We start from the raw sequence: 24383 nt of genomic DNA on the forward strand, positions 1-24383 counted from the left end.
GCCAAAGTAGGCTAGATCAAGGTTAGTGTTCAAATTACTGCATGCAAATCACTTAATGCATTGTAGAAGAGCCTAATCGTTAGGCCATCTGATGTAGGCTACCCTAGGCCTTCCTGTGTTTATGGGATTTCTTTGACAGTTGCAAAGGGAAAAAAGTAAAGATAGTCTTCTTTGCTCCCAGTGTAATTTAATAAGTACGTTTCAACCACTCTTTGGGTCTTAATCAGATAGGCCTACACCATTATTACATTACATTACATTACATTTGGCTGACACATTTTTAACCAAAGCGACTAACAACATGGTAACAGTTAAGTTTTAAAGCAATTCTCTCAACAATTTTAGGACAATTTAAAAACGGTAGAGTACAGAAAGAATAAGTGCATCAGTGAGTGCTGTTTTTAGCAACAGTTGAGTGTTCAAGACGGTTGGTAAGTGCTAGGATCAGCAAGACTTGTTGTAAGTGGTGCTATGATTCTCTAAAGAGTTGGGTCTTCAGGAGTTTTCTGAAAATGGAGAGGGCCCTGCCCTTGTAGGAACTGGCAGTGTGTTCCACCAATGAGGAACAACAGATGAGAAAAGTTTGGATTGGCCTGAGCGTATCTGTTGCAATATCTGTGTGCATTCCTACATCAGGTCTATTTCTTTGAAAGTCAACATCATTTGATACCACATAACAAATACCAAATAACAATACAAAAGTTTCTTACAAACTTTCCTGCATACTTCTTAAATGTGCTGCAGTCAGATGGGTGTCCTAAAGACATAACTAGATCTTGAGCATCTATTACCATGTTGAATGAGCAGTTTTTGCAGTGATCACTACTAGACATTCCACATTGCTATACAGCACTTGAGAGAGGATATACTTATTTCCACTTCACAAATAACCATCGCTATCTGCAATAGCTACAGTACAGGGACAGTTCATAGCTGAGGATTTGTCATAGGTCCACTTTCCTTTCAGCATCATATGCATGCAGTAATAATGCACTGGAGAATGTTTCTCTTTGTTGCACTATAAATGATATCTTGTCTAATTTTTTTGCAAATAATGCAATCTCCATAGCACTCTTCAGCAACCCTTAAACATGCACACTCTTCCATTTTTTTGCATGGCTGGGATTTGAATGATAGGAAAGAGCACCAGTGAGATATTTTAACTAGGCAAGCACAGTCGTCTTTACAGTAAAAAAAATACAGTGTAACTCCTCTGTAAAGACTGACAACTGTTCATAATAGTTAGTGACAAAGTACTTTCTACAGAAAAATGAGCGGTCACCTACTATTCTATCAATTTATTATCAAGGAATCTATTTTGCTTCTAAACGTCATACTGAATTTTAGCTGTTATTTCAATTAATATTTTAATTTTAGCTTATTTTCATTTGCTACTTGAGGGTCATTGGGGTAATTCCTGTCCTGTCCTACAACATATCTGATACATAAAGAGTATATTAATGCCTTATTTTTTGCAATTTCTATGATATCTGATGGCAAAACCAAAAAGTATGTGAATTATGCTAATTATGCTAATTAGCAAGCTTAAAACTCAAAATTGAGCTTGGTAAACAAAATATTTGAATTCAGCACCCTCAAATTGTGTGAAATAGTCCCTTTACAGACTTTTCCTCAAATTTGCCAACAGGACTTTTTCTGAACGTTTGTTAGCTATCTGCTCTCCCTCTATATAGATGAGGTGGTCTTCAACAAATTCAAACTACCTCTCCCTCACTCTGTGCATGGGACAGTTACATTGTCAGGACTGGGGATAAAATCATAGTGAGTTATCTGAACCGTGACCTTAAACCAAAGAGCGTCTCAAGACTTTTACAGCAGTAAAATGGCACCTCTGCCATAAGATCTGTTTCCTGAGGAGTAGGCCTAGTTCTAAATGTTACATTAATCTCTAGAAATGGTTAAAAAAAGATAAACATCCCTGTGCACTAGCCACTTGTAGATCCCAGGTGCTGGTGAAATGCAGGGATAATAGACTTAAAAAGTAGAGATCACTGCACACCGGTCTTATATATGTTTATTAGGAGTGAACGTGTTTCGCCGTTGGTTTTCTCAGATTTGCTCTACTTTTTAAAACCCTAACAAATATTTCCCACTATGCAAACAAATGTAATATCCGGTTATATCCTCAGTGGCCATACTGCAATGCTTTTTGGGCACTTATCGGGCATCTATTCAGGTAGAAACGTGCATGGGTATGGCTTCACGACATCAACCTTGCTCCAGCGGCGAGATCACAACACGGTTGGCATGATGTATTCACAACACACTACATGATTGGCACAATGTATTCACGTCGACTTTTTTTTCCCCATGGATGTGTAGACAACTGCCATATTGGCGTTACAAACTAACCCCATGCATTTCTATGGAGGATTTTTTGAGTGCTGTGTCTCCTCATTAGAAAGTCTCTGGATACAACAGCTAGGCTACAATAACAAGTTGCATTGTTATAGTGCTTCATCAAGGCACCCGAAGTGCTTTACAGTCAAAGGAGAAGCTGCACCACCAATGTGTAGCACCCACCTGGGTGATGCACTGCCACCATTACGACCCGGAATACTGCACCATTTGAGATGGTGAATGAGGGTATAAACTTGAGATGACTTTTGAAAGTTAAATGTCAACTTATTTTATATTGAAAGACACAATTTAACCCAATTTAAAGTATGGGAGTAATTATGACTGTCTAATTTGAGGTTGTGAGGTTGTTTTGAAAGCATTACTTGACAAAAACAGAAAAATAAATGAATGAGAGAGACAAGCCTTTAGATCCAGATTAGAACATTTTAATTTGTAATTCAGGACTATTACACATAATTTGTTCATCAAAATAGATACATAAAATTGTGTTTATAAAATCAGATCTCCAAAAATTAAAACATTAGAAAAAAGTTAATTCATGGCTTAAGAAATAAAGACATCTCTGGGTAAATGCACCATATATAGCAAAACAAAAAGTACTCAAAAGCGACTCCTTCACACCAAAATATAAAGCATATACATGAGGCAGGCCTTCGGAACATAAGAGTAAAATAAATCAGTGGTTTGGACTGTTTATAGTAACATATACAGTAGATTAGGCCAGACTGGGAGACTAGGCTTTCCCATCTGAGGCTTACCACCAACCCCTCAAGGAGCGTTATGGTGTGCTAGAATACGGAGTTCATTAATGTTCTAATAGCTTGGGGTACATGGCATTTGATGACCAAAACAAGACAACAGGGATACGTGTTGTTGAAGCAGTGATCTTCAAACTGTAGTTATGAGCATACAAACAAACACACACGTGTGCGTGCATTTCTGCAAATGCACACACACTGGATAAATTAACAGCATGGATCAGGAGTTTCCATGGTGATGACGGCCTTACACAATATCCCGGGTTCTCTTGATGGCGCAACACAACAGCATACTGAAGATCATGCCGAAGATCTAAGACAGGGAGAGAGAGCGCGCGCACACACACACACACACAATTACTACTCTTGCTCTTTAGCATACTGAAGATCATGCCAAAGATCTAAGGCAGGGAGAGAGATGATGCTTATGACCCATACCACATTCCTGTTGTTTTAACACTTGACATTTATGTTATCAGAGCCAAGCGTGTTCACGACTTCAATTATGCTGCTAATGTTGCAGCATAACCGATAGGTCTACAATACAATCGGAGATGGTTCAATTTTTCATCTCCATCTTAGTTTCAGGGACAGTTTTTTCAAAGATGGATTTAGATTGAATATATATTTATATTCCCATTAAATGCCAAAGTATGAAGTGTGTGTGTGTGTGTGGTAGGAGAATGCCAACCCACCATGATGACGCCAATCCCAATGCCAACTCCTCCAATCACATGAAGCTTGGAGCCGAACATCTCATCAATTGCAGCTGGGCAACTCTAATGAAAAACAAAACAAAGAAAATATTTCAAGATCAAGAGCAAAATGAAACTTTGAAAATGAGTAAATTGTATCAGAGGAAGCATGTTTTTTTGTGATCATTTCAAAGTTTTGAGATGAGAAGAAGGAAACAACCGTGTTTTCGTTTCATGGTATCTTTGTGTCTACACACTGCTCTCCCCTTAGTCAAAAAGGCAAGGTAAAAACGGTTTTCCATTTTACAGCTGCTTTAACACAGATTTTAATGATTGAAAGCACGTTACCGTGGTGATGAGCACTTCCAACCCTTCCTTCTTGGGGCAGGTGTCTGAGGCCAATGTGGCATCTGCAATCGTCCCAGTGAGCCCGCAGCAGTCAAGCTGACAAGAGAAGAAAATTATCCAAATCAGGTTCAGGTTCAGGAGAGGGAGGTTGTCATGACAAAGGTTGTCATGACATCACTGCACATAACACCAGTGCTATATTTTCCAAAAGTGTTATTCAATAACTACCATTGCAATATGACCAAAGAATTGAGCATTTGGAACACTCAGTGTCTAAGGTGTCATGGTTCCTCAGTCTCGCCCATACACAGACAAACAGCCCGTTTGACTTACCCCAAACTGGATGGCTTTCAGAGTGGCCTTCAGGGCATCCTGTTTGGTCGTTATGTAGTTTTGATAAGTCTCTCTGTAAAACGTCTGGATTTCTTCCACCACCTGCATTTAAAGAAAAATATGCAAAGCTGTCATGAACAGGGTTCACGGGGCAATTACTGCTTCTACCTGGAATGCTCACGTTTGGTTTTAAAACATTCTAGAATTGGTAATATGCTGGCGGTCACTTCCAAATTCCAACCAATGGAAAAGAACCAGTTAGAGACTCAGGTATGAGCTACACCAGGCACGTAACTGAAGCGTTCCGTTCGCGACACGTAAAATCCATTTTAAAAGACTGGTCTATTTTTTCCGAACGTACGCGCTGCTATCACATCTGGTGTACTGTAGCTACTTCCATTGATTATAGTGGCAGCTAATTGTTGCAGCAGACACTACGCAAACGGACCGCTTCAGTTACGCGCCTGGTGTAGCTCATATCGGAGCCTAGTTAATTGTTCTTTTGAAGTCATCATTGTGTAAATACAGGGGGGCATTTTCATGGTACTCACCTTGTCTTTGTTGGACAGGCCCCAGATACCAGCAGCCACCTCCGCAGCGAAGATCAGCAGGAGGAAGAAGAAGAACTGGTGAGACAAAAAGGTCAAATAGGTTAAATTATGCAAACAAAACATTTAACCAGCAAGTTAATGTTTGCCCCACACAGAAGAAGATGGCCTACGGCAAGGTCAGAGTGTTTTGATGCAGGTGCTCAAATAGCTAGGGTTTCCTTCACTGCCGTTGGTAATGTCATTTAGTCAGACCAACAGAAGACACGTCATCTTGCACACTTCAAAGGCAAAATGTGACCTTGTGTACCTCAAAAGCAAAACTTTCTCTGTCTGACACTCTAGATAGGCAACAAGGATGAGAAATCTCCACGCAACAATGGAACAGTGTTGACCTCACATGATGAGCATGCAGAATGACACTAGTGCCAAAGACAATCTCTTCTTTCTCTTTGTGCACTGACTGAACCAATCTAACGGATTTGTTTACATTGCAGCTTGGAGATTGGATTAATGGATTGGTTTAAATCAGTCACCCCGTCTGTTTTGTGACTGACATTAAGAAGGATGCATTAGGATGGCTCCAGTTCAAGTGTCATAGTTTGCTTGTCTTTCTGGCTAAGCTCATTCAGGTCCAAACATGGTGATCTCTGGATGGATTCCTGTAGGTCAACAACGTTACTTAAGTGGTTTTATAAACATTCCTTGCAAAAATGAATCCGTTAGATACGGCTAAAGGAAAGGGAGGCTTTCCGTAGATAACAGACCTTTGTACAGCCGTCTTACACCAGACTCAACTCCTATTAGTGCATTTCCATGGCCACTGTTCAAGACTTCATTAATATGAGCTTGGTGTGCTTATTTTATGTGTTCTTCCTCTTGAGTGTGACTTGTCATGTCAAACAGTAGGAGGACTTACCAGTCCCAGCATGCAAGGCGACTCCCGGATGGCACCACAGCATCCCAGGAAGCCCACAACCATCATGAGCGCTCCGGCGACGATGAGGAGATACACTCCTGTTAACGACAGAGGATCACAACAGTAAGGTCACAAGGCAAGGGTATCAATATTAGAGGTGCGTTCAAATTCGCAAATATAGGTGAACGTTTGCAAATGTTTGCAAGCAGGTTTCTGTTTGCCTTGAGTTTTCCACAAATGTTTGCGATTAGTTCTCCATGAACATGGTGGGGAGTTGGACGGAGAGTTACAGTTTCTATGAAATGTTTACACAAAATCATAAAAATGTATCCGTTCAGACAAACATGTTCAGCATGAACGCTCGCTGGAATTTGAATGTACCTCAGGTGTCTAGAAGTTTTAAAGACTTTAAACCGCTGTCTGGGAAAGCTGTAGTGCAAGCCACATCAGCTTCTTGATCACAGACGAGGTCAAGAGCCCACAGAGATCCCAGTCGATTCCAACAAGTGGTCACTTTTTGATCTCGATCTCTCTCTCTAGTTAACATGTTGCATAAAACACCCATTCACAAATTCCCTCCTTCACCCTTGCTTAACTTTTGGCACTAAAGACATTACAACTCCACTGGTGACTATAGGCCTATCTATGCAAAAGTGGTGGGGCCATAAGACATTTACATTGAGCTGATGCCTTTATTCAAAGTGACCTGGGAGATAAAATTGCAACACACCAGCAAAGGGCCTCTTCAACTCAACTCGTGAGTCTGTGCCATCAGGCAATCAATTTGAATTTAAAATGTTAGAGGTGCGTAAAGGAATTGCCTGTGACAGACACACACACACACAGACAGACGGTGAGCAATTCTGACTTTCGTGTGACCCAGAGGCATAGTATAAGTATATATATATATATATATAAGTATATATACTCTTTTGATCCCGTGAGGGAAATTTGGTCTCTGCATTAATCCCAATCCGTGAATTAGTGAAACACACTCAGCACACAGTGAACACACAGTGAGGTGAAGCACACACTAATCCCGACGCAGTGAGCTGCCTTCAACAATAGCGGCGCTCGGGGAGCAGTGAGGGGTTAGGTACCTTGCTCAAGGGCACTTCAGCCGTTCCTAACGGCAATCCTCCCGTTACAAGTCCGAATCACTAACCAGTAGGCCACGGCTGCCCCTCAAACACAGCAGACAATATTCGATAAAGCCAGCATCCAAAGAAGATGCCTTTTCTTTTAACTTTTGCGTAAACATTGACATCAACTGTTCCAATTGAAATGGCAATCCCTAACCCAGTGTCTAGCTAGGTTACCTAGGCTACCTCCTCATCCCCAACCCAGTGTCCAGCTAGGCTACCTCCGCAGACCGCTGAGAGATCTGCAGGTTTGTGTGTTCACACAAACGTTCAGTAAACTTTAGGCAAATAAAACAAGTATTTGTAAAGGTTAAGTACAATGCAGCTTCATATTCAAAACGCTAGTCATGTTCAAAATGCTGCATTCCTGCATATGAACTGCAAGTAATTCCTCAAAAAAAAGTGCAGTTTTGAAACACAAAAAAAAGAAAAACATGTTTTGACAACTGCAGTTTTTTTAATCTTTTGTAAGGGGAATGTTTGCCTCTGTTTGCCATTTTGAACACACCCATCAGGAGGAGTCTCCGAGTGGATCTGGGCTGAAGCAATCAGACCATCTCTCGAAATGGCCATCTCTGTGCCTCGGCTGAGCTGAACAACAGCTGTAGCCAACGCAAGCGTCGCTGCGGCACACAAATGCCGTCCTCACCCCTACACTGAGTGCTTAGTGCGAAGGCGGTCATTAACACATTTGCCCTCGCCTGATGCACCCTGGGAGCCAACAATGGCGACAGATACTGGAGCTGTGCCCAGTCAACAAGCCGGCGAGAGCAGCCTACTGATACCGCCGTCCAGCATTCATGCTTTTAGAATGCAGTTTAGTCCAGAGCGACCGACCGACCCACAGGGCTGGGTTCTTTCCTAGTCAAGGGTTAAGATTAGTCCTAGATTAACATCTCTTTTTCAGTGAAGATCCTCATCAAAGTACAAGTTCAAATTCAAAAGAACCTTATTTTTCTGTTAGGAACTTCACGTTTGAAAAGCAACAGTGCGCATCCAGTTCAGCACACACACACACACACACACACACAATCTTTGCACAAGAATCGGACCCTTAGGCGTATCTTACCCTCAAACAATACTTTACTACTTCTTTACTTTAGCAAAAGGAAAAAGCTATGGATAAATACAGTTAGAAATCTTCCCTTGGTTCACAAAGGCTGCTTGCCCTGCATTTACATTCCTGAAATAACGCTGCCAGATCAGAGCCAGATTTAAAAACTGGTTTTGTTTTGTTATTTCAGTCACTTTATAGTGAGTCTTTACATTGCAGCTGCAGAGAGAGATGAGAAATAAACAGCACTAAATCACAACAAAACTCAGAGGACTACAATACTCCCCTCTGTCCGTTCAAGGCAAAGGAGAATGGTGTGTATTTTGAGTGTGTGTGTGCGCGTGTGTGTTTTCATATTTGGCCAGGGTGGGGCGATAGAGAACTGGGCACTGAATGTGGCAGCATGTCATCATACACACTGGGAACACTCTAGTGTTACGACCACCCACATCTGCATGCCCTTGGACACACACACACCTAACCATTGGAGAATCTTCTGAACTAATTGAGTCATTTGACCATTGTCTAACTCTCAGTGTCCTGCATCTCCTTGAGGATCATTTTTCATCATTCCTTACTACAACTATACCTCTGTGTGTATACACACAGTCTCCATGACTACATCTCTGTCATCTTCTGATCTCGTAAACCCCTCCACACACACACACACACACACACACACACACACACACACACTTCATGAAACTAAGATGGAGGCAAATGTTGGGTGTGGCCTGTTTCCATGGCTACCTGGTTCACCTCAAAACAACAATCAACACTGTGCCGCACAGCGAGGATGTTTGTCTTTGGGCATGGGGGGTGTATTTACAAGAGCGGGTGGTGCTAAATGGTGTGTGTGTGTGTGTGTGTGTGTGTGTGTACACACACGTTATATACGTTTTAGTGGAGTATACTACATTTTATGGAGTCTGTGTATCCATGTGTATCTGTCTGATCGACTTACTTTGTAAATGGGAGATCTTATGACCACGTACCTGTGAAAAAGACAGAGGGAGACTCTGTATCAGCAAACAGCCCCTCTGTTCTCTTGTCAAACCGCAGCCACAGACCCACGGCCAGCACGGCTGTTCCTGCAAGCTAGAGAGGAAGAGAGGAAGAGGGAGAGAGAGAGAGAGAGAGAGAGAGAGAGAGAGAATGAATATTAAAAGGGCACCAAAAATGCAAATAAAATTTGTTTGAGTATCACTTCACCAGACGTTAAAAAAGAGCAGACAAAAGGCTTTAGAGTGAGATAACAGAAACATTTAGCGTTGACACACAACACTCGCCCTACATTCCCCAGCCGAAGCCCAGGGTTAGGTACACGTAGTCAAGGTGATATCACACGGCAGAGAATGAAGCTCAACCAGCCTCTCTTCAGAGAACCAACTGCATTGCAACCTAATAGGGACACTAGACCAACCTGCCTGACCTGTACTCCTGAAGCCTTTAGTCACCTTTGCTTATTTAAAAGTTACCACCAGGATAAGGCACCTAAAGAAGCTAACAAATGGTTGTGGTCAAGCATTTCACCTTCATAGATACAAGCTGATAAACACAAACAAACTAACCCAGACATTCATATCAGATTTCCATGAGATCATAGCAGCATGTGAGACTGCTGACCTCAGTGCAAGTTTTGCAACAGGAACTTAGGTCATCATCATCAGACATACTTGGTTAAGGAACATGCCTAAACTTGCAATCTAATCTTCGCAATCAATCCAGGCCTCGAAAAAAAAAAGTCCTGACAACGAAATCCACTTGTGGGAAACACATTTGATGAAGGGTCACATCCTGCCAATGTGAATTTGAATAAAGGCATCAGCTCAATGCATAAATAAATAAATGAATGAAAAGTCAAAGTGACTTACAGATACCAATAGCTGGGGTCAGTCTCCTCGGAGCAACTCCGGGTTAAAAGCTTTAGGCGGGGATCGCATAGGCCAGCAGCAAGCGGCAGGTTTCCTATTGTTCTCTATGGTTCGGCAACTGCACTTTCAAAGCGCAACCCATGACTTTTGTGACTGCTGCATGCTAACCAGGTTTCTTAGCCACTATGCTACCATCGCCCACTCCACCGCCTCTCCCTACCGATTCCTACTGAGGCAGTGTAGGCCTACTCCACAAATAAGGTTTGGTTTTCTTAACAAGAAATGGGACAGCAGGCTCTCAACAATCCTGTAAAATCAAAAGATAGTGCTGAGGCACATGGTGATGCTGCAAAACCACAAAAGACTTCTGGAATTTCCAATAGCGTTGTAGTCACTACATTAAGCAATTTTAACATAAACCTCTTGCTACAAAGTCATCCAATGTGATCCGGGAGAGGGTGAACTGGAGGTAAATAAGACTAGGCTACAGTGTTTTTATGGGAGGACCTGGATTTTCAAGGGAGGATTGGAGGAGTGTAGTAGGCCTATTCTCTCTTTTCAAACTGATGAATACGATCAAGGCCGACACATTGATGAAATAATTGAGGGCGAGGGCACACACACACACACCACACACGCTTCAACCTGGCTTTAGTGTAGGTAAACAAGACAACAAGCTCCTCTTGTGAGGGATGTGCTTTGGATAAACACTGCACCATGAAAATAGTACAGGAAGTGACCCGAGAAATGTATCCGGTCCTCCTCATCCTTTGCACCACACTGATAAGGTGCTAAATAAAATTACAGAAATAAAATTCACTGTAATCTGGTCTGACGTCACAGGCCCAACAGCTTTCTCAAAAACCGTTTACTAGTGTAGCCAGCCAAATTTCACAACTTGTGAACCTTGTCCATCTTTTACCTTTTCTGTGTACCCAACATATTCTGTCCTTAAAGAGATCACAAACAGAAAGGAATTCCCCCTGCTTATGCCCGACGCTCTGTGACTAACAGGAGAGTCCTTGGTTTCAAGCAACATAAGACTTAGAAAGACTTGGCAAGACATGGCAAAGAGTTTAAGGCTTAATAAGAATAACACAACACTCCCAGATACAGACTACAAGGTGTGCCGTCTTCACACAGTCACATTCAACCATGATGAAACTATTCACAAATAAAAATATGACAAATAGCCTCCAAAACTGAACAGAAAAACACAGGAAGGAACTTTGAAGGAGTGTCCAATTTTAAGGACACCGGTGTGAATGCAGTTCAGCATTCCAAAAAATCCTACAAGATTACTGGCCTGCTCGCAGCATTCCAGACTTTCACATTTCCCCCTTAAAATGTCCCAATGCCTGCATGCCCACTCAGCCTTAGTCATGTCTGAGTCACGTCTTCCATGCTACTCGGCAGTGGGAGGGGAGGGGGTGAAACTGCACACTATACATACACACACACACACTATACACACACACACACACAAGCCTACGCAACACTGGTCACACCTGACTGGGCGTTAATGATTGGGTAGGAGTTTGCAGTGTGTGCGTGCGTGTACGTACACCAGCTCAGATGTGGCTCATACTTGGCTCCAATCTGGATGGATATCTCGGTGCATGGAGGAAAGCTCAATAGTTCTTGACTGATGTCAGAAATAGAGGTGTGTGTGTGTGTGTGTGTGTGTGTGTGTGTGTGTGTGTGTGTGTGTGTGTGTGTGTGTGTGTGTGTGTGTGTGTGTGTGTGTGTGTGCGGGGGGGGGGGGGGTAGCTTTCTGTGATAAGACGTCGCTGCCCACCATTTCCTGGCCTCCATGTCATGTGTAAACCAAGCCAAGTGACATATACTGTTCCACCCTTCCATGCATCATACTGTGGACTTTAAAAATATAGTGTGTATTTTTTACTTTAATTCACTTTGAAGACATCTGGTGTGGCAACAATACAAATTAAAAGTCATTACTTGGAATAACCTGACCAACATAAGGCACAACAGACAATCCTGCCTGCCTGCCCTGCCTGTTAACACAAGCACAGAGAATGAAAGCTGGAACCCTGTATGACACTTCCATGGTCCTGCCCTCGGAAGGTGGCATGTGGTGTGTGTGAGACAGGCACTCAATCCTCTCAGACTGAACTTAAGAACCAGTTTTGAGCAGAGAGAGAGCGAGAGACAATGGTGGCACATGGACTTTCTAGTTTCACCAGAGACATTTCAATATGCCACCTGAGCCACCTTTCTTTTAACTGAATGAAACTCGCCCCTCTCTCTCTCTCTTTTCTCCTCCCCCTCCCTCTTTAGCTCCCCCCCTCTGTGTGTGTCTCTCTCTCTCCCTCCCTCCCTCTCTCTCCTTAAGCCCAAAGGGTTCAATCAGCACTGATAGTCAGTATGCCACCTGGCAATGTAACTAAAAGTGAGCTGGATAAATAAGTGTCACTGGCTGTTGGGTGAGGGCAAGAGTGTGTCAGGCTACACCACATTTATATCTACAACTTAGCATTCATACCAGTGCATAAGGTTGCAACAGCAGACACCCACATGCTAGTTAGTCCACAGAAACCAGCAGACAAAGGAGGATAGAGTGAGGAAGTGCTCTTTAGAGAAGTGTTGAATATATTTGTATAGCTTTTATCTCTAGAACGAACTTCAATTCTATACTGATTACAGGGAGACTGCAATTTAGAGTTAGATGGCGACATGGGATATACCAGTTACATAAAATCTCACAACACACTACAACATCCTGGTGAAAAAGCAGTACTTAAGTTTGTTTCCTCTGTCAAACAGGATATCTGTTGAAGGTGTGGACATTTTCAAGCCAAGAGAACAGAAAAAAAAACACACCAAAACATAATATTTTATCTAGGTCTTACACACTTTCAATCACACAACAGCATGGTCTCTTATCAAAAACCAAACAGACACCAAAACTCAGACTCGATGAGGGAAGTGGGGAAACTTACCCAGAACAGAAAGTTGAAGGCAAACATCAGATACTTGACACATTTCATTCCCCCGTAGACACCCATGTTGGCTGAAATCTAACTTAGTTTGTTGTGTATTTTTCCACAGGTAGCACTGCTTCCTCTACAGGCAGAAATTCCAAGTGTGGGTGGCTCGCTCCACCAAACCTGTCTTTGTAGCCCTCTATGAGAACAGGGGGCGGGTCTTTGAGGCCACACCCTGTAGTAGCGAGAGAGAGAGAGAGAGAGCTCTGCCTCACCTGTTCTGTGTTCCACTCAACCAGCAAGCCAGACAGCCAAGACGAGAGGAGAGGAAAGGGGGGAGGGACTCCTTTTGACCTGACACACACACACACACACAGAGACTGAGGACTCAAAAGGAGGGTGTGGACTGACTGACGAGTGAATGGAAAACTGACTCTCACTGTTTACTCTTGTACTCACAGCTTAGCTGGGCATGATCACACTGGAGAACACCACATGGACAAACAAATAATGCAATGTTCCATACGGGAATATATACTGCTCAAAAATATTAAGGGAACACTTCAATCATACACTGGATCGGCACTCTGACACTGTTTGGTTCTGAGCACAAGTAAAACTTTTGAGGCGAGTGATTTATTTTGCAAGAACTGTCAGACATTCTGTGAATGTAGTTTGAGAATGGAAAAAAGGGTGGAAGATTTAAAAAAATGTGTTTTAACAATTGTGGAAAACTGTAAGTGTTCCCTTATTTTTTGAGCAATATATTTAGCACGTAGTTATACTTTGTCTGGGTTTTTTAACCACTCAGTGATACCAAACTCTTTTACTCATGGCTTAACCGATCATGATCACACTGAGAAACACCAAAGCCCTTATAGGCAAGTCTTCCCACTTGGCGGCCATCTTGGTAACGTGCAGTGGCCAGAAATAAAATTACAGAAATAAAATTCACTGTAATCCGGTTGTTAAATCTGACATCACAGGCCCAACAGCTTTCTCAAAAATGTTTAGTGCAGCCAGTTATTTCAGGCAGCTATTTTCCTACTCAAATGACATATTATTGATATTGACATAAAAAGTAGTACATCAGGCGAATCTGTGTTTAAATCTGAATTGAACGATATACACATTAATATGGCTAAAAAAGACAAGTTGGTTAACTGACAATACAGGAAGGGGTGGAATATGTGTAAACAACTGCCATATTGGTGTTATGAACTAACCCCATGCATTTATATGGAGGATTGTTTGAGTGCTGTGTCAAAACTGATTCGGAGTAGTGTGGATATAGCATTAATCTAATTTAATTACCTTTCACATAGGAGTTTGGTCTACTAAATGTAATAATGTTGTCTAGTAACTAAACCACATATAAATACACATTACCAAACAGGCTGATATGTGTTGATCAGCTCTTTGGTTAAATAAAGGTGAATAAATAAATACATAAATAAATGAATATAATAGAATGATCTCTTGACTATAAATGACTTAGTTCCAGGATATGATATTTTGGTATAGGCTAACACTGACTCACTGTTGATAGTTCAATGAACTCTTTCCCTTTCGGATATATACAGGAAGATGTGGTGATTTCCTAAGGTCCAAACTAGGTCAACAGGCCCAGCGGAGGAGAAGGAGCAGGGTGAGAGGATTCAGAGGAGTTGAATCTCTCCATCTCCTTGGTGTGGCTCTCTTTGAGACGCAGGTCTTAAGAGTGGTTGCCAAATCGGACTGCCCCATTGGCCAGCGGGAGTTCAGGGTCTGTTGTTTGTGTGAATAGGTAACTTTAACCTCCACCTCCCTGAGGACGCTGGGAAACCAACAACACTGGCATTCCCGTCCTGGCCATCTGTGGCTCTCTCTCTCTCTCCCGCTCTCTCTCTCTCTCCCTCTCCCACTCTCTCTCTCCTGCTCTCCCTCTTTGGCTTTCTTTCTCTCTCTCTTTCTCTCTCTCCTGCTCTCTCTCTTTGGCTTTCTTTGTCTCTCTCCCTTTGCCTTTCTCTCTACCTCTCCCCTCTCTCTCTTTCAGCTTTTTGGCTCTTTTCTGTTAACCGTTTCCCCTTCCTTGTTTTCCTTCTCTCACTCCATCTCTATGTCTTTCTCTGGTCTTGGATGTCAACTACCTCACACTCTCCCTCGCTCTGTCTCTCTCTCTCCCTGTCACACACACACACACACACACTCTCTCTCTCTCTCTGTGTCTTTCTCTGTTCTCTCTCTCTCTCTCTGTTTTCTCTCTCTGTTTTTTTCTGTTCTCTCTCTCTCTTTCTCTCTGTCTCTCTTATTCTCCCTCTCCTTACTCAGATACTGTATCTCTCTATCTGTTGTTAATTCACAGAAGGACTCTCCCAGAAGCGAGCAGGGAGATGTGGGATTGATGACCGGGAGTAACTGAGGCCAGTCTGTTTCTGAGGTCCGGCCCCGTCACTAGTCCTATTGGCCGGTGTGAGCTGCACTCCATAAATGGTAGGCCTACTGCCCAAACACTTCACACTAACGTCTGAAAGAGTGTGTTTACATGACGGGGTGTAAACATAGAGTCTGCATGCCACCAACTCTACATGCAAAAGCTCTGCTTCAGTGAAAACAGCAGTAGTAATACACACCAAATCAATGTGTGTGTATGTGTGCAGTATGTGTATGTGCGTGTGTGTGTGTGTGTGTGTGTGTGTGTGTGTGGGGGGGGGGGGGGGGGGCGGGGGCGTGTAGACTGGTAGTCACATAACTAACACTTTACAGTAAAGGGGGGGGGGGGGGGTTACTTACTTTAAACCTGTCTGCTGCCCCAGAGATCAATCTATACAACTGACATCTTGCAGGTCACAGCCGAATTCAAGCCAGAATGCCAGATCTGGACCAGAAGAGGAACAGATCTGACCTGGAAGAAATCTGACCAAAACCCAACCAAAAACCAACCAAACCATTATGTCACACAGCACTATCAACAACACACCTCTGTTATCAAAAAACAAACAAGGTAGCAGGCATTCTGATAACACACAATAAGTTTAAAAGCATTGCTCCAGGCAACAACCACAGTCAATCCAGGATGTAGGCTAGGTCTATGGTTCTGCTCTTTCCCTCTTAAATCTTTCTGTAAATCTGTAGGTAGACGTATAGGCCCCTGCGTCACACCCTATTGTCCCACCCAGAGCCCTAGAGACCTATCTATAAGACTCTGGTCTGACCCAACAGACTCTGCAGGCTAATTCAATTAGCCACTAGCTGCACAGCAAACAGACGGATGTAGGCAGGCTTGTAGGGGGAAATTAAAGGTCTTCAGAACTCAGTCATGGGTGCACAAAAGCCTTAATCCATCAAGACATGTCTAATGTGCTTTGTATCCAAAAAGACATGCAAAGAATGGGTTTAACAACATGTTTTTGTTATGACATAGTCAAAAAACAAAGTGTAAGGTGGCTGTGGGAAATACCTACAATAATGATGTATTTCAGACTGACGAATAATGATGCATGTGGTTTGAGGTCAGTCTATAGTTAACTGGAGCTCGTGTGCTGACAGCTGTTACATTTGGTTTGAACTTCGAACGGAATTTTTCGAAGGATTAAGAAGTCCGATTTTGTGTATTGGGTTTTTAGCCTCGGTCACATGTCTTCCATGTGAAATCAATACAACGTTGAACATTGCCCAAGTCAAGATATCCTAGGCTACTCAGAATCAACTCAGATGTTCAGGGGGAGAGAAGGGAGGGTGGGTGCGTGTGTGTGAGAGAGAGATGCTGAGAATAGACGGAAAGCGTTCTGACATTCAAGTAGACTGAGACTTTACAGTAAAGATGCACATTTCAACAACGCAACAGGCTCCATGCTCCAGCTGGTGTAATAGTCTGGCCATATGCCATGCTATCACGCCAGACAGCCAGCGGGAAAACGGCCGATAATCTTAATTTGCCGGGGAGATTAACCAACTCTGTTTCTAGAGATTAGAAGGAATTTTGCAGTGTGTCCAGCGTCTGCCTTCTTATTAACCTCTCCACTCGCAGAAGTCCACCTGATAAGTATCGCTGGTAAAAGAAGCAAAGTCTAACATACCAAAAAATCGCTGTGACCCCCAAAATGTAATTTATACAGGAATTACAACCATTAATACTGAAGACAAATGAGATAGGCAACTAAATCAACTGTAGGCGATCTGTTAACCGAACTTTATGACCAAACTAAATTGCTCTGGAACTACACCAAAGCAAGCGAACGCTCCAACGCAAGCGAATTGCCTCCAAATATACGTTTGGAATTATTCTGTTACAAAATGCTGGTTTTGTTTTACGCCATCAAACTATTAACTATTCAACATATATTCAGTCCAGGTGTGGGGGATTAAAGTTTTTAAAAACTCACCCAGAACACGAAATTAAAGGTGAATAGAAGATATTTTATGCAGAGCTCTGCGCCTGAAAGTGCACCCATGATGTCTTCCAACGATGCCCAAATAAATCAACCAAATCTGTTGCAGTCCAGGTTGTTATAAAAATAGCCTCTGCTGTTGACACTCCGTTCGCCTCGGGTCAGCGTAGGAGAGAGTGAAGAGTGGCTTGGCGATTGAGATGAGATGGACAACGCTGCTTGTTTGCGAAGAGCTTTTTATACGTGCGGTGCGCACTCCCACTTCCAGGAACCAAATAGCTCTGAGTCATTACTTTCTTATCCCCTTCTCGTTGTTTTCTGCTCTTGTAGTTCTCCTTTGTAGGCCTATGCTCTAAAACGGTAAATTATCTCCTTTTTTACTTTTAAAAACTTGCAATGCCCTCTCTGTAAATTATCCAGTAGCCTACTCAAGTCTGCTTTCACTATGCATGCATCTCAGAAGTGCACACTGTAGTTATTAAGCCTCAGTCATGCCTCTAGACTTTTCTCTACTCATGTCTGGCATCAGTTCTTTGAAAGACCAGTCATATGGGCCCCTGAACATGTGCCAGAACAGGAACGGAGAGGGGAGGGGTACACTCGGCGAGGGGTACCCGCTAATCCTCTCTCAGCATGGTACTTCTCGCCGTATACTCGGGCAGACTGTGACTCAGGCCACCATAACCGTAACCTCATCCCTGCAACGTCTGTCCCTGACCGTCTGGGGCTGACAACACGGCGGTCAATGTATTTTTAAAAACACTATGAAAGCAGCAGTTTTCAAAATTATACATATTTCCACAGATTTTGTAAACAGCCTTCAGTTCAGAAGTGCATGCGTGTAAGACAACGACCTCATCCCCATGGCCAAGTCAAGTCAGAGCAATAGCCGTGGCAATCCCCACTCGCGTTCTCAGCAATGGCATGCTAGAAACAAACACACAGGAACAGTGGATTTCAAGGGATATGTTGGTAGTGTTGGTGATGAAGTCAGAAGTGGGCAATGCCCTGTGACCTCTGGCAATCCACAAGGGCCTCCCAAGAGGTGTGAGTGACTCATGTTGCATTCCATATGAGAAACCTCAGAAGTCGGATATGTCCTAGTTGGAATCTCCCAATGTTATTGCAGACAAATTTGGAGTCGAAGAATTCCTACTGGGAACAAGTACAATGGAGTGCCACTCAACGTCAGAGTTCCCACTTCTAAACTCGGGGCAAGTCAATCTACCCTGACTCGGAATTGAATTTCGACCTCCGACGTCTGAGTTGTCTCAAGAAAAACATTGATACCTGTCATTGAGTATGCAGATTCCTTAAGATTCATTACAGTCTTCATGATGACGTCTACATGAAAAGCTTGTCTCAATTATAATAACAAATCAAGTTTAGTCAGGATATGAACTAATGAATCCAATCAGGCATTAGGCCCTTTGAAAACCCTCACACTAGGGAGCCATGTGGCAACAGCCTCATTACATAAATTAAACACAGTCCTAAGACTTTATTGCGAAGGGTTGAAAGCAAAGGTCAAGGTGTTCTCACTTTGATGTATGTAGCTGTTGCTGTCATAATCAGATTGTAATGTTTTTGTCTAGCTAGCTATGACATTCATTGAGCTGTAGCTATATTCTAAATCAGGGGCGTTGCTAGATATTTTGGGCCCTATGAAAGAAAATCATGTTGGGCCCCTCCCAAATGCTAGGTGGGTCTGGGGGCTTCCCCGGAAGAAAATGTGAAAAATAACCCCTTAAATGATGACTTCTGGTAGCCTAGAAATCTAGACGCACCCTAGCGCAGCAAATGTAATTTGATGCCAGGGTAGTCTAGCAACTCTCTGTTGGCTTGCGAGCTGGAAAAATGAAACTTAAATAAGGCCAATCACATCGTGTATAGAGTCGGTAGGTGGGCTTAACATAATGATTGATGGCATAGTTGCAACAGCTCGGCGTGAATTCCCTGCTACTTGAAAACAAAGAAGATGGACATTGCTTTTGGCGAACAGCATGACACGAGTTAAGCTTTTTTTAAGTTGGCAAAACTTTGAACTAGCCAACTAGCTCCGCTGGTGGGAAAGCGCACGGGACTCATGAGTTGTAGCGCTATCCTATATTGTGCAGAGGGAATTTGAAAGACAACCGATTATCCCGCCCCTCGGACTGAGCACTGTGAACGGTGAGTCTCCAGACCCTATACATCTTGATGTGGGTCTGGCTTGTCAGGCTAGACTTCTGGTGATTTTTGTGGAAACTAATTGCAATAAATTGAGATACAGTATATCTAATAAATAATAGCATATTAATATACAGCCTATTAGGTCTGACGAAAACCTACACAGATTATTGTATTCACTTCACAAGTAAGGGATACTCCACTGCGCGTCAGGGTCCGGTTCGCCTTGTCGGGACTTATTTTCCCAATAATGACCGGCCTTCTATCTCCCCACGCCTATTTGTTACCATTCATCGTGACATTTGCTGAAACAAATAGTTCGCAACAACACACGCTGAACTTGAATCAAACATTCTTTAGAACACAGCTGATCAACCGTCTGCTTTCACTTTTGAATGAAGTTCCAGTCCTTGCGTAGTGATATGAAATACCTGAATTAGAAGCACAAATTCCGTTGCCATTGACAGCGGTCATTATTTTTTTCAGAGGTCCTTTCCCAAGAAATAATGACCGCTAGAACTTTGGGAAATCCCATTCAAGTCAATGGCACGTTCTACTTGCCTTGTGAAGAGCCGTGTAATAATATAATATAATACATAAGTGTTCACGGCACCCCTGGTCTAAATTTAGGGTTGAGTTTGGGTATTGTACTTATAGGTACTCATTAACTCATTATGCACACAGAAGCATGGTCTGTGTTATGCCAAATAACGTCATACACCTCACCACACTGGTCTTTAGGGTTCACAATTACTGTTGGAGTGTAGGTTGGTTAACACTGAAAACATGCTGACTCACTCTAAGTCTGTAAAGTGCACTCACTCAGGCTATTTTTACTCGTATGGGAGCAAGAATAACACCTACACGCAGGGGTGCTGCTAGATAAGTTGGGCCCTATGACAGACAATAATTCTGCCCCCCCCCCCCCCTCGATGGGCCCGTAGAATCACCCCCCCCCCCCAGCGGCGCCCCTGCCTGCACGTATGCCGTACACACACACACACACACACACACACACACACACACACAGAGGTGGGCACAAATGCAAAAACTATTTTGTTTTAAACTACAAATGCTGGCTCATAAAATTTAATAAAATAAAATACAAAATACTGATGAGAAATAATTATTTAATTAAAATACAAGTAATTTGTAATTTGAAAATACAAAAATACCCACACAATAATCATGGTATACCAACTTCTAAAAGAAACTACAAGGCATATTATTGAAAATGAGACAAGAAATACTATTTTCTGATTGGCTGGCAGAGGGCTATTAATTCTGTACATTGAGGCTCCTATGAAGTAGATCTGGTAAAACAAATGTAATCAGTGTCCCATATCAATGTAAACGATGATTGAACTGCCAAGAAGCAGACTTCTCAACACTGGAATCAACTGTAACATAGCAAACTACCCACTATCATTTCCGTAACCAATGAATGTAGAACAACAAATTTAACAGGTCCGCCTCTTTTTAAACTGATCTGCAGTTCCCTTTTTGCGCTATAAATGCATGCCTTTTGCCTACATACATGACTGGCAACATGGGGACAAGCAGAATAACATTCTGTAAGGTGTCCCCATATACAGAATTAATTGACTTGGTGGAGAAAACTCTTTTCGCATCGGGGAGGTCTTTGCGTCCGTCTCCTCCATTATTTCTGCATACCTCGGCGGATGTTATCCCTTGCATAAATCCTCATGTCAAATCCATTAAGTGGTTTTATTACTGTCCTGTAGTGAGAATGAACATCAGCTATTAGGTAATAAGGCCATGGGGTCAACGGTCATTATATGGGGCCCATGTCCTAATGTTCTCCCTCAGTATCCTATCTGTTTTCACATTTTAGTCTTGACTTGACACACCTGACAATTCAAGCTCTGGAAGTTAGTTACTTTTTTTCTCAATTTTCAATGTTCTAAGGGGATGATGAAACAGAAAAGACAGATATAATGCTTTTAAGTTGTCTTCAGGCTCCCTCAGTTGACTTTTCTTTTCATTTTTTCCAACTTCAGACATGTCCAGAGGGGATCGTAAAAGAGAAAAGTTGTATCTAACACTTACATTGGTCAAAATGTGGCAAACTACTGCAAGAAAAAGGAAAAATGGGTTTACATGTTATGCTGTCCTTCCAAAAGGGTAATGAAATTAGTATTTTTATGGACAAATCAGTACTTACTTTAGAGCTGAATATAGGGAATTGCCCAAGGGATATCATCAGGCACCCACCCTATTCCTATGGAGTAACCCTAGGCAACAAGAAACAGCAAAGAAAAAAAAAACTTTAACCAACAAAACCAGGTTCACCAAGATTCTGGCTTTTGGTTCCCAGACTTATGCTATTGTAATGGTTAGTATATTTAACTGAGTGATGAAATGTTGGCTTATTAGAGAAAAAAAGACAGATCTTTCTTAAGTATTTAAGTATTTGAAATACTCTAAATACAATCCCTCAAAGTATTTTTTTACAAACTACATTCGATTTGTTCCAATCCTGCAAAATACAAATGACAAAATACGCTAAGTAATTAAATACATTTTTAAAATACATACATATAATTAAAATACTGCCCATGTCTGTAGACAATAAGCATCATATTCCTCATGCCTGTGCTCTTGTCGTCGAGTCCCTTTTGACTGCAAACTGCGGTTAGCAACACTGTATGCATTAGCAGATACAATTGTTCCTCTCCTTTCTTCCAGCTGCGTGACGCCCCGGTATCAGCATGAAGTGAAAACTATGCAAATACCAGACTGGGCGTGAAGCAACACATTAATCAAATATGAAGCTAGTGCAAAGGACATTATACTATACTATACTACACTACACATTAATCAAATATGACGCTAATGCAAAGGACATTATACTATACTATACTATACTATACTATACTATACTATACTACACTACACATTAATCAAATATGACGCTAGTGCAAAGGACATTATACTATACTACACTATACTACACAACAGTAGGGGAGAGTGGGGTGATTGGTGCCAGTGGGGAAGTTGTGCCACCCCCTATTTCTAGGAAACCATAGAAGAAATTGGTTATGTGACCACATATTTTTGAAGACTCAGCCATTTCAATCATCCTGCAGAGAAGAGAGCCTCATTGCATGAGAGGTAAGCACATTTAAGTTAAAAGAACTGTTTTTTGCCTTTCAAAGTAAAATTTCTATGATCATGTTTTTTTATTGTTGTGTTAAAACAGTTATAGACAAATTTGAAACATTTCACACATGTTTTAGTGCTTTGGTAAGCTACATTATGAGTCTATACAGCTAGCGTGATGTTAGCTCAAATCTGATGGATGATGCATTTTTTCCAAAATGGTGGGGTTGGGGTGATTTGTGCCAAAGGGCCTGGGTTAAGTTGTGCCAGTGGCACAACTCACCCCCACTTATAAATAATGTTTTAAACATTATTTTATTGTAATTGTGCATTTTATTCTTACATTTTATCTAAAACTATGTGACATTCATAATTTTAGACCAAAAATAGAAATATACCATCATGCCACAGAGTTATAAGAGGAAGACAGGCAGGGCATACTGTATGGAGAAGGAGCTGGCAGAACATATAAAGGCACTAGGAGTAATGTTTCACGGTCTAAGTCCCATGAAATGCTGTGAACTTCACACACACACACACACACACACACTGACCAGGAAGCCTGGGAAGGAGAGGGGGAACATCATCTCTAGGTAGTAGCAGTGGCAGAGTTGACATCTACACAACCACATCCAACCACCTAAATCTGCTGTAAACTTCTCTGATCAACAAAACTTTAATCTCATTTGAGGTATGACTTCTCTCCACACAAGATCTACAACATGGATGAAACTGGTGTGACAATGGAAAATGACCTTTGATGTGCTCGTGTGGCGCAATAGGCTTGTAGAAAATTGGCCTTTGATGTTGTAAAATAACTTAAATAAACCTTAAATGAGTAATTTTGTATTGAATTTGTCTAGCTTTTATAAAGCATTACAGTGTCTGAGATCAAAATATACTGTTTTACTTCAATAATCGATGGCACAATTTACCCCAATGCATTCTCTTCAAAGGCACAACTTACCCCGCACCGGGGGCAAGTTGTGCCACAAGACCACTTTTTTTCAGAAAGCTATATCTCTTAAATACTGTATTTCAGATTGAAAGTGATTGTTCCCAGAGATGCACCACATCCTGAAATATATGTTCATATTGTAGTTGGAAGCATTACTATCATGGCCTCCCTTTAAAGTCACTTTAAGTAAAAACTGGCACAACTCACCCCACTCTCCCCTACACTACACTATGCTATACTACACTATACTACACTACACTATACTATACTACACTACACTATACTATACTATACTACACTACACTATACTACAGTACAAATATGACGCTAGTGCAAAGGAGAACAGCAGGTGCCTTACAGTAATACCACTACTGTTCATTTAACTCCATTTAACCCAACTATATTAGGCTATAACACACCACACTACACAGCACTATACAGTACTATACTATGCTATACTATACTATACTACACTACACTGCACTACACTACACTACAATATACTATACTACACTACAATATACTATACAACACTACACTATACTCTACTCAGGGTAGGGTAGTAACTGATTACAGTAGTAGTAACAGATTACAAAAAATAAGTAACTATAATCAGACCAGATTACATAAAAAAATGTGTAATCAGATTATAATTACATTGTGGAAGATTACTTGATTACATTTTGTTTATGTGTTTCAGTACATACAGGAATGGGCAAAAATACATCAGGAAGTAGCCTATTTTAAAATAAAATACCAAAT

General features: G+C 41.8%; 1 protein-coding gene across 2 annotated transcripts; it reads right to left on the minus strand.

Annotated features, from left to right (window-relative positions):
- Positions 1 to 2791: 2791 nt before the first annotated feature.
- Positions 2792 to 17534, minus strand: cd9b (CD9 molecule b). 2 transcript variants are annotated; one of them, XM_076296959.1, is made up of 8 exons: positions 17366 to 17534; positions 9175 to 9277; positions 5984 to 6081; positions 5068 to 5142; positions 4517 to 4618; positions 4184 to 4279; positions 3836 to 3919; positions 2792 to 3453 (listed from the first exon to the last, which is right to left on the minus strand). In XM_076296959.1, the coding sequence occupies exons 1-8, from the start codon at positions 17432 to 17434 to the stop codon at positions 3388 to 3390; spliced, it is 693 nt and encodes a 230-aa protein (XP_076153074.1). In that variant the 5' UTR covers positions 17435 to 17534; the 3' UTR covers positions 2792 to 3387. The 2 variants fall into 2 exon arrangements, with proteins under 2 accessions (XP_076153074.1, XP_076153075.1); XM_076296960.1 differs by lacking the exon at positions 17366 to 17534 and adding an exon at positions 13017 to 13176.
- Positions 17535 to 24383: the final 6849 nt, after the last annotated feature.

Source organism: Alosa pseudoharengus, unplaced genomic scaffold, assembly GCF_046254945.1.
Source record: "Alosa pseudoharengus isolate Yale_2024_CS ecotype anadromous, Long Island Sound unplaced genomic scaffold, YU_APseudo_1.1 YU_APseudo_1.1_scf_20, whole genome shotgun sequence".
Lineage (NCBI taxonomy): Eukaryota > Metazoa > Chordata > Actinopteri > Clupeiformes > Clupeidae > Alosa > Alosa pseudoharengus.